The following is a 20,022-nucleotide window of genomic DNA, read 5'->3' on the forward strand; positions in this document are numbered from 1 at the left end:
GTCTACAACAATAAAGTCGTAACATTACGAGAATAAAGTCGTAATATTACTTGAATAAAGTCGTAATATTGTGAGAATAAAGTCATAATATTGCTAGAATAAAGTCGTAACATTACGAGAATAAAGTCGTAATATTAAGAGAATAAAGTCCTAGCGTACGACTTTATAATCGTAATATTACGACTTTATTCTCATAACAGTCACTACTATTAGTGTAGTTGTTGCTACTGTCGTTGCTGTGCTACTGTCTGTCTCTGTCTGTCTCTCTCTCTCTCTCTCTCTCTCACCCCAACTGGTCGAGGCAGACGACCACCCACCTAGAGCCGGAGGATCTGTCCTAGGTTTCTGCCTTTTAACAGGAAGTTTTTCCTTGCCCCCGTCGTCAAGGTCTTGCTCATGGTGGTACTGTTGGGTCTCTGTAAATAATGTTATAAGGAGTTCGGTCTAGACCTGCTCTATTTGAAAAGTGTCCTGAGATAACTTGTGTTATGAATTGGCGCTATGCAAATAAAATTGAATTGAATTGAATTGAATATTAATTTTGCCAAAAATATTTTTTCTTTTTCTTAGTCTGGCCCTAATACTCCGTCGTACATACGTAACATCAGTAACGAGAAGAAAAAAAAAAGGCATTCAGTGTTGACTTTTGGTTTTACGTGGGACACAGACAGCGGCCTCCTGGGTGAAAATCCTGTTTGTTTGAGCCATCCATCCACACCACCACCTCCATATGTGGACCTTCTCACCCTTTATACTACGTCACATGCTTCCACAGCATATCAAAACATAACGCCAGACAGGCGCACCCAGAAATGACACTAGAGAGTTACCTACAGTGTACTAGTTTGAAGTGAGGGCAACTGACAAAGCTGCCATATTTGACAACTTGGGAGTAAGAACGGGCTGGTTAAATCATGATGACATGAATTCCACCACATTAAACATTCACTATGACGACAAGTAGGCTGTACCATTTAGGTGTATTGCAATTATAATTAGCTGTAGGCAAAATAAAATACATAGAATGTGATACAAACATTTAATTGTGAAAAGGACCAGCTTTAGTTGCTTTCGTGGTTAATTGTAGATGATTTTTACGGCCACACTACAACTACATGGTAGATGAATAAACTAGTATTGCCTGTTGCTCTTCATCACTGATGGTGTAATATCACTGACCAGAGTGTGTAGTAAAGTGGTGAAGCATGGAACATTGGAATGAATGTACAAAAATGAAGGGCACTTAGAGCAGTTTCTGTTTTGTGTGCATGCTCAGTGTTTTGATAATGCTTTTGAGAGAATATTTCCATCTAAGTACCACCTCTTGACTCTCGCTCTGTCTGTCTCTCTCTGTATTTCAGAGCAGTCTCCAGTGTACGCCCTGGGGTGTAAAGGTGTCTTTAGAACAGCAGGTAGCAGAGCTGAAGGTGAACACTGAGGTAAAATCAGCAGATTCTCCAACTAATCTGGAGGACAGCCGACTGAGCTCAGGTAAAACGATCAACTCTGCTTCTCCAAAACACTGGAGAGCATGTGCAGTTTTTAAGGTGGACAATATATAAGCTTATTTTAACCATTGTTTTTTTAGTACTTCAATAAAATTGTGTGTATAGCTTAGTCTGTTTTCTCTGTGTGCAAATACTAAACAAATCTCCTCCAGTGCCTTATCACTCATTATTATTTTTAATAATATTGACTTTATTTAAAAAGATGAGCTCAGTGCTGCTGCTGCATGAAGGGAGCGATAGTTATTGTGTGCTTTAGTTGCACCAAAACATGACTCACAGTCATTATCAAGAGCAATGATTCTTCCTCCCTGCTGTAGACACTGAGGTCATTAAGGATGCGGTTTAGTGTCTGGCAAACAAACTTCAAGCATACAAATCTAATTCACATCCTTGGTGGCTAAACACAAAGACACAAATCTGAGCATGTTGGGATTTAAAATGACAAACAGTCCTGTTTGTTGCACCATGGAGGCATGATGCTGGTTATACATGACCATAATTAAACAACTCTTGTGTCTGGTAAGACCACAGATGGCTTGAAATGTATGTTCGAGTGTACTGACAGAATATGAATTGTGCCTGTGTAGCAATTAATCATGTGTGAAACATAACTAAAATGGGTTTGCCATTAAGCTCAGAGTCCTGTAAAAAGACTGTAGTTGCTGTGTATACAATTTCTAAATGATAAAAAACAGCCCAGAGCCTATATTTGTGTGGTTTAAAAGTAATTAAATAAAACTGAACCCTTTCCATGGATGCAAATCATCTTAAGCATTACTTTTTATGTGTATGAACAATTGTGCATAAAGTAATATTAACAGCAATAATTCAAATGAGAGTGTCATGACTCAATTATGTCAAAAGACATCATTCGGCAAGGTTACATATTACTGTAACATGAGAAAATGATTCACTAGCTAATTTCAAATGTGTGTTGTTATTGTTGGTTATGTGATTTTAAGGTTAACCTCTCTTTATCTTTTCCCTCCATAATTTCATTTTAAAATTTCAAATTTACTCTCATTAAACTTTATATGAGATTGTGTTTTGATGTATTTCAGATGGTATAACGATAGCATGATTTTACTCTTGTAATCATTCCAGGAGGTATATCCTTCTAACTATCACACTAACCACAAATTCCTAGTATAAAGTAATCACAGCCAGTGCCTAAAATGCCAGTACTCAGTGGCTTAGGGGCATGTTGTGGTTAAGGTCAGGATTAGCGTTGTGTTGAATTGGGGTATTGGCACTGGTACGTTTTTAGTCCAATTCAGGCAGTGGTCACTGCTTTTCATGTATTTAAAGATGTGGATCTTTTTTGCTTGTTAATGGGAATCGATATTTGTCAGCACAAACACCTTTCTCATTAAGCAAAGTATATGTGACAGTTGTTCATGCATCCACACCATACTGTATAATATACAATAAGAGGTGTCACATTCACAGTCTTTGCAATCTATCAGGATGGTCAGCATTTGTTGGCTCAGACAAAATTATTTTATTGAGGTGGTAACAGCAAGATGTTTCTGATCACTTTCTTTGTCTTTGCTCTGTTTGCCAGGAGAGGTCCTTGTAGCCAAGCAAAATAGATTTCATGAATCAAATTACCATCCTGCTGTCCCTCGTTCCCTCTCAGCCCCTGGGGGGACAGAAGAGATAGAGACAGGAGAAACATGGCTGTCAGACCCAACAAGACGAGCCACGGTCACTGATGTTTTGTGGGAGATTAAGGATGTTGACCCCAGTCAGGAAGATTACCAACAGGCCCAGAAGGTAGAGACTTATATATTTGGATTGATCCAACGCAGAGCCCTACCCTCACGGCCCTCAAAACCCCGCACCAGCCTGGCACATGATGCCCGAGCTGTCAGTGTGGTGAGGCAGAGTAGTTTATGCCACAAGGAGCAAGAGCAACATTCACCAAAGTCGGGGTCTATTCAAGAGGCCTCTACCAAATCCCAGTGCCCAGAGGGAACTGCTCCAAAGGCTTGCCATAATCTTGATCAGGAACGTTACCAAGGGACAGGGTTTACTGAAGATGCCCCACCCCCGTACCACCACTATCTCCAGCAAAGTGTCCAGCCTCAACCAGGGCTTTATGACAGGCCCAGGCAGGCCTCCGTGATTAACAGCTCCCGCTCAACCATGCTGGACTATCCATCTTTCAGAGTGCTGCAAGCCCACCCAGACTCCAGCAATAGCGAGCCTGATTCACCCCAACATTTCCACAACTACCCTTCTCCTCCACCTCTGTCAAAGCCTCACCAACTGCCTTCACCCGATGAGCAGCTGGTCAACGCAGAGTATATTCCAGCCCAGCCCTGCCGAGCCTCCACCAGAGCTTATGCTCATCACCACCCCAACCCCCACAAGGGCTCTGCGATGCCCAAACCCAACCGAAGCACATATTCCCCAGAAAGAGCCCATCACCATCAAGAGCAGAACCCCTCAACATCTCAGATCCAACACTCAAGATCCAGAGTGGGCCCAAAGAAGTGCCGCTCTAATGAAGACAAAAGTGGTGCCAGCAGGAAGCCAGGAAAGAAAGCATGTAGGTCTCAGTCAGAGAACAGCCTGCAAAGGGTTCCAGAGCGGAAGTACAATACAGTGGAGAGAGATGGTGGAGGAAGTGGAAGCGGCGGAAGGGGAAGCCGCAGTAGTCAATCTAGGAGCAAGAAACAACAGCAAGGAAGTGGTAACTATCGGCGCTGGCAATCCACCCTGGAGCTTAGCCAAGATGAGGGTGACCAGCAACCCATGCAAGCACCTATGCAAGGCTCCTCAGCTTCAAACCAAAGGGACCATTGTGGAAGGCGCACCCGCAAATCTCGCCCTACACATGCATCATATGCCTACCCACACCACCACCACTCACACCATCATCAGCACATGGAGTACCAGTTAGAGAGGGACCAAGTTCTACCGTGTCAACCTAGTGAGGACTACCCTCACCCAGGGCCGGGTGAGTCTGAGTCCAGCATGAGCGAAGCTGACTCTCCAGATTCCAGCTCATTGTCCAGTGACTCAGATGAGAGTGGTGGTCTGGTTTGGCCCCAACAACTACCCCCTCAACTTTCCCTCCCATCACCTCCTGCCCCACCTGGAGCACCTCTGCAGCCCAAGGCTTTTGTCAAGATTAAGGCCTCACATGCCCTTAAAAAGAAGATTCTTCGCTTCCGCACTGGTTCACTAAAAGTAATGACCACTGTATAAAGCGTAATACTTGCCAAACTGAAAGAGCACGAGCTGCAGAGTTTTGGACTATGTAGAATAATGGACCACAAACTAAAGTGAATTTAAAAATCAATATGTGCATGAAAGTACTGTGATCTTGGCTGACTGAATTGATTGGATAGTTTTAGATCAGCCTTAACAAACAATAAAGGAAATAGCTATCACCATATCAGTCTTTGATATTAGCATTTGGCCACATTGGCCCCAAAATATCCCCACCCAGACATATGCACACAGTCACTGAAGTTTATAATTTTCCATGGAGACATTGTCTTTGAGGTCACGGAGAACTGTATCTAATGATTTTAATTTCCAGCCATGCACAGATTAATCCCCAATATACCCACCATTGTAAGTAGGGCTGGGTATCATTATAAATATTTCGATACTGGTACTGATTCCTGAATGCTAGAAGGAAAATTACATTACACATTACGGTACAATTACTCACTTCAAAGGAGGAAGCGATTCAAAGACCAGGGAAATGAAGATGGAATATCTGTACAGTATGTGAGTATATAAAAATATGAATAACTTTCAAAATGAACACTCATAACAAACGGTAAAGGCAATAGGCCATTGTAGCCTCCGGGCTAAAGAGCAGCTCGCCGGGGTCCGACGACTTTAGGTGTATTTCTCTCTGTTTACCGTCAGTGTGAAAGCAACACCATGTTTGCCGCAGAGGATGCGCTGGAGCTCCAATCCCAGCTGACGATGTGGTGAACGGACTTAAATGTTGAGCAGATACAGGTTAGCTAGACTAGCTAACAAGCAGCACAAAGATACCGTAGTTATCTGTGCAGATAAGTATTTTACAGTAAAAAAAACAAAACAATGAGCCCAACATAGTGTGTTATTTGCATGCCTCTACGATGTGAGGTTTTTAATACTTGATAGTATCAAAGCAATTCATCAGTTGCATAAAAGTATTGATGTTCAGTACCCAGCCCCAATTGTAAGGGAGATTGATCTTTATACGAGAACATTTTAGTATTCTTATCTTAACTTTTCTTACTCTTTTGCGTGGCTTGTTTGTATGAGGTCAATCACTCAAATCATGTGCAGTTAAAATGCACCAAAATCTCACCAAATCTCAACAGTTTTAACTGCACATGATTTGTGCAGTTAAGGCAGTTTAATCATTTGCATAACCAACACTTTGTAATGCACTGATATCTGTTCTTTAAAAAGTATGTTTTTAGTTGCCAGGTTATCCTACATTTACCCTTTGTCTCCAAGCTTTCCATACTAGCTTCTGTCCTATTTTAAGCAAATCTTTCATCAAACACACATATGCACATTGGAAACTTATTGTTGAAAATACAGTAATTTGCAATGCTGAGACAGGCCACGGTTCCCTTGTATTTGGACCGTGAAATCCTCTTTTGTTGCTCAAATGAAGCATACTTGTTATTATTAAATTAAGTCATACTGTCATTAAAGAGTAGGCCAACTAAAGACAAACAACCAAAAGTTTGTGATTCCTACACGTTTTTCTTTATAAACACTCAGCTATTAAATATATTGTGAGTGGAACTAAATTTGTCTGACAGATATGGTGACATGTGACCACAGTCTATAGTAAGTAGTTGTGAAGGATTATTAGTGCAGTACAAAGTGCTTGTGAGACATTTTGTCTGAAATTTGTGGTTGAGAGAGTAAATCTCACTGTAGAGCCGACTTTTAGCCAAAAAGAAGTCTGTGAATCTTTGACATTTTAATGTAGCAGCAGACACAAACCAGCAAGATACTGCAGTAGCAATATTTTTTAGCAGTATTTTTTTTAAAGTTTTGGCCAAATCAAATGTCTCACTCAAATAAAAATAAGTATTCTTGAAGGACCTTGTTTAAAATGTTAAGTAGCAACAGTTTATGTTTAATAGTTAGCTACTTGCAGACTAATAGAATTTTGCCAGCCCAAAGAATGTATTTAACGTTACCGTGTCACTTTGACTATTTGACAGTATTATCATTTAAAGTGCACTAGCCAACTCACTATTAGCTTCTTTTTGTATAAAATGTCTTTGACAAAATGCAGTGTATGATATTAAAGTGTTAAAAGTTCCAAAGCAATACTTGTCTTTTTTTATTATTATTATTCTACGAAAACATTTCCACATCAACCAGTAGTTCAATGTATCACACTCTGTGTTACCAAATAGCCAGCCCATGTAAATATCCCCAGGCAGACCACACACTGTGACACAGGTAACACACACACACACACACACACACACACACACACACACACACACACACACACACACACACACACACACACACACACACACACACACACACACACACACACACGTTAGCAGCCCTGGTGTAAGTGATGGAAGTGTTGAATGACTGAAGTATGAGAGTAAGGGAGTGGGGGAGGTGACAGAGAGGAGGGGTTAAAGTGGAGAGTTAAGGGCTCAGGAGGAACATTGGTTTGTTTAAGATGTAATTTTCCTCTCCTAACTGTCACAAACAGTACAGAGGAAGTGAACTGTAGGGGAAGTTTGATCCTCTGGATGTCCTGATTCATGAGACTCTTTTAGAGATTTATTGCTTTTGCATGGTTAAGGCAGTTTTTCAAATACAACTACTGCTACTACTACTGCTGTAACTACAACTTTACTGTTTTTATCACTGCTGCTGCTACTAATAAAACTACCATTATGACTGCTACTGCTCTACATTTGGTAATGCCACCATTGCTACTACTTTAACCACCATTACTGCAGCTGCTAATACTACTACTACTTCTATTACTAATACAACTACAACTACTCCTAGGTATGTATTTCTACTATTGTTACTACTCAATTATTAATACTTTATTACAACAATTATACTGATAATACTTCTACTGATAGTACCAGTGCTACTATACCATTTATAGTATAACTGCTAATGCTACTATTAGTACTAATACTACAACTACTAGGCTAATACCTCTATTACTGCACTACTACAGTGATACCAGCAAAACAATAAAATCATCCAGACAAACAATAAAACAAACTAGTACATGAATTTAGTTAAAAAAAAATTACATTAATTTAAAGCAATTGTCTTTAACTTGCGTTTAAATGTAGTCAGCAATGTTTCAAGTCTTAGCTCTTCTGACAGTTTGTTCCTCATTTGCCCAGCACAGAAAGTAAACACAGCTTCCCCACGCTTAGTTTTAAGACTGGGCACAGCCAGTAATCCATAACCAGTCGACCTCAGAGTTCTGCAAGGTTCGTACTGGGTCTGTCTATGTGTATCTTGGAATTAAACCATTCAGACACTTAAGGACAAGCACTAGAATGATAGAAAATGAAGTGATCTGAGAACTGTAGTTACATGCTGAGCTTTTTTGGTCTTTTTCACAACCCTGGTAGCAGCATTCTGGATCAGCTGCAGATATGATTGCTGTCTTAGACAGACCTGAGACCATTGCAGTAGTCCAGCCTGCTAAAGATAAATGCATGTACTAGTTTCTCTGTGACATGTGTCTGATCCTTGCAATATTTTTAAGGCGGTAGAATGCTGATTTTGTTATTGATATAATGTTACAGTGTGTACTAACCTCTACTGATATTACCTCTACTACTGCACTGATACCAACAAAACTAATACTAGTTGTAGCTATAGTACAACTGCTAGCTACTAAAACTATTAGTACTACTCATGCTATTAATACTATTACTATGACCAATGTACAATTACTGCCACTACTGCTACTGTTATAATTATAAAGCTACACCAGTCATTAGTAGGATACTACCAATAAACCACATGTACAGTATAAACTTTTGTCTGTCTTAAAAAGTAATTGAGCTCATATACTACATCACCATTGCTACTACACACACACACACACACACACACACACACACACACACAAATAGTACACATAGTATAAACACACATATACATGAATATACAGTCCTTACTCAGCACACGCACTCATCTATCACACTTAAGCCCCCTCTCATGTAGAAAGAAGTATACTGATGTGTGTGTGAGAGAGAAAGAGTACAGAGGGTTTTCTATCGGCTGGGCTGTTTCATGACATTAGGAATCAGTTCCAGCTGCCTTAGTTCATTGAAGTGGAAAAGAGGGACAGGGTGAAAGGAAAGAAAAAGAGGAAAGAAGAGGAGGATTGGCTCATCCACCAACACTCCAATGGTAAAGAATACAACCTCTCACTTCTGCAGCATTTGAAGCTCTTTATCATCTCACAATCTATCTCCATATTACCAACATTTTCCCAAACGCCATGCTTTCACTCCCATATCCATCCCTTCCCTCCTTCAACCCTCCATCTGTTAGTGGTTAGAAGAAATTTGCTCCCTTCAGGGCCAGGAACCTGTAGTATTTCCTGCTTTGCCAGAGAGCAAGGGGGAGAGAGGCAAGAGAGGAGGAGGAGGAGGAGGAGGAGACGAAGGGGAGAACAGAGAGGCACTGAGCCTGAGGAGGAAACCCACACAGAGAAAAAGAAACAGAGAGACGGTGAGGGAGGGAGGGTGGGTTGAATGAAGGCCTCGTGCACATACATCTGGCTTTGATTAGCCAGACAGAGAGGGTGATGGTGAGAGAGGAGACAGAGGGGCTTTTATTTTTGGCACTTTTGGGGATACAGAGTGATTGACCTATTTTTTCTTCTCCAGCCTCTTTGATTTTTCCCTACTTCTACCCAGTTCATTCACATTTCAAATCTCTGGAACCAACTTTTTTTTTCAATTGCTGTCCCTATAGACAAAGCAACAGGAAAGCAATTTGAGGCACAGCCCATTTTCTTCTCCATCATTTTCTATTTTCTGTCTTCCTGCTAAAGTCACCTCTGTTCCATTCCATTCCATACGGCCTGCGCCAAACACCTCTTTACCGACCAGTGTATCAAACATTATCAGCCTCAAATCAGCACATTGTCATCACCCATTGTGTCGCTCTACTGCACCTTATTTTTAGCCCCTACAATCAATGATGATTGGAGTTTATTATTCAACGCTATTGAGTTAAAAAACAGAGGAAGATCATTGATTTGTTTATAATTGCACAATCAAAATTACTATGGCAACAAGCTAGCCAACATCCATTTGTTACCTAGCAACAGAAGGTGACTAAACTGAACTGAAACTTGGTTCTAGAAATGATACAACTGCCTTTAACCAATTGTTTCAGCACAATGAACATGAAACTTAATGAGTGCATTAAGAGCAGGAACCACAACAATATATGTCTTGAAGCTTATATATATGAGATTTAGAACATGAATATAGCATTACACAACTATTCTCTATGTAAAGATATAGTAGAGTTATGGTGTCACACTCCCTCTGCCTGTGTTGCTATCGCAGACGGCTTACAAAGACGGTTTTTATTTTGTTTCAATGATGGGCAGTTCACAAAACTGTTATATTCTGATAAGAATAGTCTTAGTCGACTCACTTATTATTCAGATAGCTGTGGACCAAAAAAAAGTAAACTCCATTTGAGACCTACAACTCGTAACAGGCGACTGTTGCAACACAGACATTTTTTCTTGTAACACTTGGAGTCACTTACTTGTGCATTGCTGCATGTGCTAACTGCACGAGCTAGTTTGTGGTCCTGTTTATTGATTGTAGTCAGATTGTGAACTCGGGGGACGTTTGTTTTCACTAGTGGCACAGGAGCTTTGGACTGCTGGGAGGGAGGACCCAGCTGCCAGGGAGCTGGACCAGAATGAGCACCAGAGCCAGAGTGGGGCAAGCAGGCAACAGAGTCAGGCTCAGCAGCCTCCTGGAGGCCAGGTGATTTACTGTGGCTCCATCCAAGACTCTGGCATGGATGATAAAAACACAACAGGTTCAGGCATAAAGGAACTAAATGTTGCATGCTGGCTGTTTGATATAGCGTTTGCTGTTATCATTTATATATAAGAGCCGCCTGTAGAAATACATCTATTTAAACAATTAAATAAATGTGCAACGACTAGTTGACTATTGGCTTCAACTAACAACTACTAGTTGACTTGAAAACCTTCAGCCAGGGCAGTCCTAATATACAGTGTGTTACTTCTGTCTTCTTCCTTTAAAAAAGACTGCAAGTGTGATAGAGTTTGTGGATCATGGAGTTCTTTTAGCCAGGGCTGCTCCACCTATTTCTGGACACTGAGCTCATTTGCTGCTTAATGTTATAAGGAGTTCGGTCTAGACCTGCTCTATTTGAAAAGTGTCCTGAGATAACTTCTGTTATGAATTGGCGCTGTGCAAATAAAATTGAATTGAATTGAATTGAATTGAATTGCTCCCTCACAGACAAATTTTGGGAATTTGCTCTTAAGTTTCCATTCATTACAACTGAAAACATTTGAGGCACAAAGTTTAAAAAATATCTCATCTTGGTGCTTGTGTGCATGTATCCTCAAAGTCAAGATAATTTACCAGTATATCTGTTGATGAAATACTTTGCCACATGGGTTTCTTCCAGTCCCCTTGCTTTGTAGCAGCAGCAGCAGCAGTTGAGTCTGATGTTTAGTCTAGGATTAATATAAAAACAGTCCTGAGGGGACGACAGAACCGTCAGAGTAGACAAGAGAGAAAGACAAACAAAAGAGACAAACTGAGTGTGGCTCAGTGTAAGCAATGTTTTTCCAATCCCTGGAAAATGTTAACCAACCTCTGACAACTTCTCCCCAGGGTCCCCCTCCCCCCAGAGCTTTAAATTCAACTCTGATAAATGTCAGACCGAGCTAGAGAAGTTAGTGTATATCTCACATACATTTCAGACTGGAAGCTGGCCACACTATCTACAGTATTATTGCTTCATATAATCAGATGTCAGACATTGCCTGACATTCTTAATAGTTCTCATTTCACCACCACACAGCCTCTCTGTCAGGGGTTCTTTATGTGTAGGGAGTGTTTGTCATTTCTGCTGACTGTGGCGATATCAGCATATCATTCTGAAGGGAAAAGAATGAAATGTCAAGCAAATTTTAAAACATGCTGACTGTCTTGGAACCCTAAACCTAGCCCTAAAATCTCTAAACATTTTTCTTAAAATTTCTTTTAAATGTAAATTTCCTAAAAGTTTTGTGTGTAACATTTATGAGGATCTATTGTCAGAAATATAATATTAATGTTTTCATTAGAGTATAATTACCTTAAATAATAAAAAAAAAACCAATATATTTAATTGAAAATTTAATTGAATATAAACACAACTGTTTTGTGCCTTTTGCATTTTGTTAAAACGGGTAAAGAAAATGTAAGTACCCCCTTGAGCAAGGCAACCTAACCCCAAGAAACTGCTCATGGGGTGCTGCTAACGTGGCAGCCCATCACTCCACCATCTCTCTCCCTGTTTGCATGTCCACAAGTGTGCATTTCAGCCTGTGTGCGTGTATTAAAAAAATAAAAAAGAACAGAACAATTTCTCCAATAGGGGATTAATAAAGTATATATCTACATGCAGAACACAGGTCTAGTGTTTATAACCTGCAACGAAAAAAATATTTTAGATCTTCTAAATTATTATTATTATTAAACTTATTGATTAATAGTTGGTTTGTAAGAAGATTCACAGAATCTCACAGTGAGCTTTTATTGTCAGTCTATGACTATCGATGTCTATGAAACTTCAAAGTGATTGTCAGTGCTGTTCCAGATCCCCCACTGTTCTTTCAAGAAGGTTCTATGCAGAATAAAGAACAGTTTATGTTCACTATTCTTTTATTATGAAGACAGACATTTATACACTAACAGATATATCGTCTACCTATGCCTGTTTTGGATCAATATACTATTTTACGTAACATGCATATTTTCACCACAGGGCCTGCGTTACCAGTGGTATGTGTGGCTCTGCTGCCCTCTATAGGCCACGTGTTGGACTCACATGGTCCCGGGTGTAACTTGATAGGGTCTTTTCTTTAAGGGGTTAATGGCCCCTCTAGTTAACACTGTAGTGAAATTAGTGGCTACAGACGTGTTTGACTTGTTGAGTTGTCAGTCACTGCCAGCAACCAGAGAGTGTATAAGAGGATAAAGGGTATTTCTGCTGTGTTGTTGCAGTGTTGCTCATATGAGGGCCATTAAACAACAGATTGAAGAGACAGGGGTGTCCTCTTCAGCTACAAAGGAGCCCACCTTGGGCCCAGTCTGCCTGACTGGACATGCATTTTGTTGTTTAGTTTAATATTTTGAATAATATTAAATGTATGGGTAACACGTTATAATGAGTACACACTATTAAGCATTAGTTAAGCATGAATAAATACTGAAATAATCATTTATAATGCATGAATACACATTAGTATGTAGTTTATAAACACAGTTAAAAATGTTTTATTCATCATTGATAAGCACATTAGTTATGGATTAGTAAATACTGAATTCATCATTATAAAGCATGTTTCTGCTGTAAATAGTCATTACTATGTGGTTTATAATCACAGTTATAAATGTTTTACTCTTCATTGTACTGTACATTTCTGCATGCACTTGCACATCCACTATTCAGACTATTCAGACGTCGGCTTACCGCGGTGGGTAAGCCGACCTAGTCTAGTCTCGTCTAGCCGGGCGAGGTGAGTGCCTAGCAGCGGCAAGTCGGCTTAGCCACCGCGGGTGGGTCGGTAACGTTAGTAACATTAGACGGGGAGCGAGAGCAAACACCTGCAGCTGCTCTCTGCTGTCACCACTAGTGCCGCTGATGGCCGCCGACTCCAATGTGCTTTCTCCAGAGTTGCTTCTGAGAGTTAACGTAAATATGATGATGATGACGTGCTGAGAGCGGGATTGCAAGCTCAACGTACATGTCCCAAACAGATAACATCACAACAATAGCATGTCTTCATAAACCACCCTTGTTCGTCTTCATACAGTATGTTGGGAAGTTGCAATAAATATCAATACAATATGTTCTAGATCCCTTTGTGTTGTGTCTCTCCTTCGTCTGTTAAGATAACTGAACATTTTGTGAGTCTCGAGGCATTGTCAGCCTTTATATCTCATTTGTAAATGCTTAATAAGCCATAGATAGTGCTCACTTTAGATGAGCTCGCGCAAAATACTTAATTAACGAGTAGTAAGTGCTTTGTAACTGCCTCAATTCATGAATTCCTGCATTAATAACTTAGTAATGACTATTTACAGCAGAAACATGCTTTATAAATGATGAATTCAGTATTTACTAATCCATAACCAATGTGCTTATCAATGATGAATAAAACATTTTTAACTGTGTTTATAAACTACATACTAATGTGTATTCATGCGTTATAAATGATGATTTCATTATTTATTTATGCTTAACTAATGCTTAATAGTGTGTACTCATTATAAAGTGTTAGGTGTCTTGATTGCAGCAAAAAGTAAATGAATAAAAAGACAGACTCTTTTTTAAACTTTATTACGAAAATAGGCATTCAATACATGGACTTCCAAAACATGTATACAAAACGTTTCATCATAAAATGTTTACTTATTGTATACTTAATAATTTACTTAAAAATTGATATTAAATTATACAACAAATAAAATACAATAAAACAAGAAAAACACAAAAAACCTATGGTGTCTGTTAAACAATGGGGGTTTAAAAAGTAAAAGTTTTTGCCAATTTATGATTTGGCAAGTTTTCAATCGTTGTCAAACAGGTTTTAAAATCAGTATGTATAAAAGTATACAAGTTTATAATATTATCTTTATTAACATCTCAGCAAAATGATATAATATTACTATAATATATACTTTTATAGACAGTCACTCAGCTCTGTCTGTCTTCTAACAATAGAACTGTAAAAAAAAAAAAACAGTCACCAAAGAGTTGTGTGACTTTCTACATAACAATAGTTTATTTGAGGATTTTCAGTCAGGATTTAGAGTTCATCATAGCACAGAGACAGCTCTGGTTAAGGTTAATAATGACCTTTTGATTGCTTCAGACAATGGACTTGTCTCTGTACTTGTATTATTAGATCTTAGTGCTGCATTTGACACCATTGACCATAATATTCTTTTACAGAGACTTGAGCATCAAATTGGCATTAAAGTAACCGCACTAAGCTGGTTTAAGTCATATTCATCAGATCGTTCGCAGTTTGTACATGTTCACGATGAATCTTCAATAAATACTACAGTTAGTCATGGAGTTCCACAAGGTTCTGTACTTGGACCAATACTATTTACTTTATATATGCTCCCTTTAGGCAACATTATTAGGAATCACTCCATTAACTTTCACTGTTATGCAGATGATACGCAGTTATATCTATCAATCAAGCCCAATGAAATTAATCAATTATCTAAATTACAAACATGTCTTAAGGACATAAAATCCTGGATGAGCTGCAATTTTCTGATGTTAAACTCAGAAAAAAACGAAATTCTTGTTCTTGGCCCCAACTCTTTATTATCAGGTTGCCTCAATAAGTCCATTAAAATGCTCCAATTAATTCAGAACGCTGCAGCACGAGTACTGACAGGAACTAGAAAAAGAGATCACATCTCTCCTGTACTAGCTTCTCTGCACTGGCTCCCTGTAAAATGTAGAATAGAATTTAAAATCCTCCTCCTCACCTATAAAGCTCTTCATGGTCAGGCCCCTTCATTTCTTAAAGAGCTCATAGTACCCTATTACCCCACTAGAACACTACGTTCTCTGAATGCTGGGCTACTTGTGGTTCCTATAGTCTCTAAAAGTAGAACAGGAGCCAGAGCCTTCAGTTACCAAGCTCCTCTCCTGTGGAATCAGCTTCCAGTTGTGGTTCGGGAGGCAGACACCCTCACCACATTTAAGAGTAGGCTTAAGACATTCCTCTTTGATAAAGCTTACAGTTAGGGCTGGATCAGGTGAGGCCTGAACCATCCCTTAGTTATGCTGCTATAGGCCTAGACTATCGGGGGATTTCCAATGGAGTTCCTCTCTTCCTCTCTCTTTCTGCACTCATTCATGTTCCATTAATGCATGTTACTAACTTCACTTCTTCCCCAGAGTTCTTGTGCTTTCTCGTCTCGCAGGTTCTTATCGATCCTGGTGGAGCCTCCTGCCATGGTCCTGATAGATTGCCATTGCCAATACTGTTGTTGCTGTGCACCTGTCTGTCTGTCTGTCTCTCTCTCTCTCTCCCTCTCTCTCTCTCTCTCTCTCTCTCTCTCTCTCCTCTCTTTAATTGAATTAAAAAGTTCAGAGAGCAGAGAAAGAATATTCTCACTCAACAACTCACCTGTCCATGTCTGACAAGAGTCCTGCCGTTAGGTCCACTAATTACTAGTTAGCCAAACAGGTAAAAATGTTAGCTAGCTCCGTGCAGGTGTCTGAAAGCAACCATGATGATGATGGTGGAGGAGTTATAATACTAAATTAAATTTGGGCATTTTAGTAGGCTACAGCTCAAGACACAGTTTTGCTGATTGTGACTTTGCCTAAATGGGAAAATTGAGTGCTGAAAGTAGGTAATGAGGCCTTTACTGCAGTTTTCTCCGCTCGATGGACTTTGCCTAAATGGACATGAGTGCTTAATGTCAGCTAGGCTTACCTCCTGCTTTGTTTCCTCCATGCTGTGTTCATGACTTAATTTCTTATTGGCTGCATCTGAAAGAAAAGTATTGAATAGGGCTTAAGAGTTACTTCATCAACACTAAACAAGAACTTATTACAAGGGATTCACCAGAGGCACTAGTGCATTTTATTGCAGATATAAAACATCCATGAAAAAGTTAAAAATGACATGCATAAGCTGCCATTATTTTAAAGGACAAGAGTGTAGAATGTAGTGGCATCTAAGTAAAGTTGCTAATTGCAACACCCTCACCTCACCCTCCTGTCCCAAGTGTGTACAAGAAACCACTGTGGCTGCAAAACTCTGGGCCCAATCTCAGAGGTAGGCCCCCCTTGGCTCCAGATCTGTATTTGGCTCTTTAGCCCCTCTCCAGTGGCACCCTGTGGCTTTGAGAAAAAAATGATGTGTAAACAAATAAAGTTTACTTTTTAAATTTTTATCATTGCTGTTACATTCTCCCGTTGTAAAAATGAGTAACCAGTTAACATTTCATCAACTAAAATGAGCATAACGTTATGTCCTGACCTGGCACCCGATTCTCTTCATTTAGCCAAACCTCAATAACGGTGGCTTCTACTCTCAGAGGAAAATATAGAATTAAATTGATTTTAATAGATAGATTTGTTTTCAAGTACATAGAATAATAGATACAACATTATTTTATTTTATATATTTATTACATATCATAATTCTTGTTCTGTTTTGCTGTCTTGCCATTCCATCGGACTGTTTGTTTGTTTTCCCGTGCTGTGAGGAAGTGAAGGTTCCGCTTTATTTAGATCAAATGGAAATAATGTATGTCTCTACATTGATGATATACAGGGGCAGATCTAGAGAAATATTCATGTGGTGTCCAGAGGGTGGCATGGAGAATTTAAGGGGTGGCAGAAATATAAGCTGATTTAATAGCAAACAATTATACATTATATTTGTTTGGAAAAGCCCCCAAATGAAGATATTTGAACTCAAAAACATTACATTATATTGGCACATTAGTAAATAATTGAATAGAAATATCTAAAGGTGGCATTAGAAATCAATAATTGGTTATTTCTTAAAAATAACTTGGTCTGACATGCGTCCATAACATTTTCTTGTCTTAAGAATAAGACAAGCGCTGTAAAAATACCTAATGGTACTATGCTTAGAACCTGCTGCGTCAAATTTTGCAAATCAAACAATAAAAAAAAGCCAGTTGAAGATTTTCTTTACTGTCAATGAAGGACGGTAAAAGAAAAAATCTGTGGCTTTAGGCAATCCACAGAGAGGATAAAAAGGGTAAACTGTGGGACTTGGACAGTCAATATGTGTACACTTCCTTACAGGTTAGTTACAGATGTTACTGACCAAATGATGTGTGCCGATCGTGTCTGCAAATTTAAGAGAATCAGTGAAGAGTCTTAGTGATGGTGTAAATAAAGTTTTTACTGTGAAAAAATATAATATATACTACCATTAATCAAGTTTGGTTTGAAAATGTGGAGCAGTGTATTTTAACTTGAAACTGAGCTGCCCTACCTTCTAATAATGAACCTTATAAAAAGCATAACGTGATAGACTTCCAGTGCACCTCTACTATGGCGGCAGCATAAAAAGTGAGCTCCCCAACTTAAACTTTTGAACGCCCTGTTCACTTGTCAAAAAGCAACTGGCATACAGGTTAAATATAAATCAGAGAGGATGAAGACTATGCTGAGAGGAAAATTAGGAAGAAAGTCTCAAAAACCCGAGGTAAACGCCAGTGGAAGCGGCGACAACGAAGATACATTAGCATCAGAGCTAACAGATCTGGGCAAAAAGGCCACTCAAAGCATGGCAAGCCTGGAGAAGATACTCAGTGAACTGCGAGATTTCCGTCGTGAAAATTCAGACACTCTAAAAGAAATTAAGGAAGACATTAGAGTGGCAAATAACAGGATTGATAATGCCGAGGGGCGGATAAAGGAAGCTGAGGAGCGTTTGCAGTGTGTTGAGGATGCTACACTTGAACTCCTGGAGCTACAGAAACGGTTTGAGAACAGACTGGTGGATCAGGAGGGACGCTCGCGGAGGGAAAACGTCAGGATTCATGGGGTGAAGGAGGAGCGGAGGACAATATCACGTCGATGATTAATTTTATTGAGAATCTCCTGAGAGAAAAGTTGGAGTTGCCTCCATCACTTCACCTCCAGATCGAGAGAGCCCATCGGGCGCTAGTGTCACGGCCCCTCCGGATTCCCCACCGACATCTATTGTGGTAAGATTCATGAGTTTTAGAAGCAAAGAAGAGATAATAAAGATAGCATGGCAGAAAAGAGGCTTTGTGTACGAGGAGAAGAAGGTGTTTCTGGACCATGACTACACTAAAAACTACAAGTGTTTTACAAGGGAGAAATCAGCACTCACAACCCGGCTGAAGAGGCGACTAAGGACATGGACAGGAAAGGGTTTCGGGGGACGATGGTGAAACCCATGGAGAGTGGACTAGAGAGGATCAGGCGCCTAACCTGGCAGGCCAGCCGAGCTAAAAAGGATTAATCATCCAAAGAGACAGAACCCAGATTTAAACAAACACTGCAAACCTTTAGGAGGGACTAGGACAAAGTCAGATGGACTTCGGATTTAAGGACAAGGTTTGAATAGTTTCTGTGTACTTGGATTATGTTCTGCACATGATTAAGGTAAGAAATGGACATCTATTCATTTAAGTTGTGTTGGGTTACTTAATTATGCTCATTTTAAAAGTGCAATTTCCTCTACATATTTTATCAAAAGTCGGGGAGGCTTTTGTTTTGCTGTAGCTCTTTAGTTTATTTCCTTTTGTTTTTTTCTTGGAGCTGTTGGTCACATGGACAAAGCTGACCTCAGCACAGAGGGCCCACTTCCCCTAGTAGGAAGGGGACACCCCTCAGAGCGGACCTGTCATCAGGACTCAGATAGGGTCGAAACGCAAACCCCATGCAAGGAAGTTTTCTGGTTAATCACTAGTTCATCAATTCAATTCAATTCAATTAAATTTTATTTGTATAGCGCCAATTCATAACAGAAGTTATCTCAGGACACTTTCCAAATAGAGCAGGTGTAGACCGAACTCTTTATAACATTATTTACAGAGACCCAACAGTACCACCATGAGCAAGCACTTGGCGACAAGGGCAAGGAAAAACTGCCTGTTAAAAGGCAGAAACCTAGAACAGATCCTTCGGCTCTAGGTGGGTGGTCGTCTGTCTCGTCCATTTGGGGTGAAAGAGAGAGAGAGAGACAGAGAGAGAGAGAGAGAGACAGACAGATAGATAGACAGACAGGTGCACAGCAACAACAGTAGCAACAACTACACTAATAGTAGTGACTGATGATGATGAACATGACAACAGCAACGATGGGGGACAGTAACCGCAGCTATAATAATACTTTAAAATAATAATAACACTCATATTAGTGATTAGGTTTGCTTTTGTATCTTTAGGACAGTTTGCCAATTTTGTAGCATAAGGGGTAAACATTGGACAGAGGAGACGGAAAATCAGCGAATATGGCAACCCAGAAAAAAGGGGAGGTTAGAGGGAGAACTGGCACCCCCAGAATCAGACTAGATATTTTCGGGCAAATGTTTGATTTGATGACATCAGAGGGGGAAGGCATTTTGATTTGAGGAGGAGACCTAAATCTCAGAATAAACCCACAACCCGACTGTTCGGCCGGTGGGATACAGAAGTCCACAATTAGTAAAAAATTCAGAGGGCTATTGGCAGAGTTGGGAGTAATCGATGT

At 39.8% G+C, this 20,022-nt stretch overlaps 1 protein-coding gene across 1 annotated transcript in view; it reads left to right on the plus strand.

The window, feature by feature from the left end:
* The window catches only part of LOC127364194 (dapper 1-like), a 31,703-nt gene extending 24,885 nt beyond the window's left edge, over positions 1–6,818 (plus strand). The window contains exons 3-4 of the mRNA XM_051401557.1: positions 1,362–1,491; positions 3,073–6,818. Coding sequence (XP_051257517.1) covers positions 1,362–1,491; positions 3,073–4,724 — 1,782 coding nt within the window. The 3' untranslated portion in view covers positions 4,725–6,818. The remainder of the gene's footprint in view (positions 1–1,361; positions 1,492–3,072) is intronic.
* Positions 6,819–20,022: the final 13,204 nt, after the last annotated feature.

This window comes from Dicentrarchus labrax, unplaced genomic scaffold (assembly GCF_905237075.1).
Source record: "Dicentrarchus labrax unplaced genomic scaffold, dlabrax2021, whole genome shotgun sequence".
In the NCBI taxonomy this organism is placed as follows: domain Eukaryota; kingdom Metazoa; phylum Chordata; class Actinopteri; family Moronidae; genus Dicentrarchus; species Dicentrarchus labrax.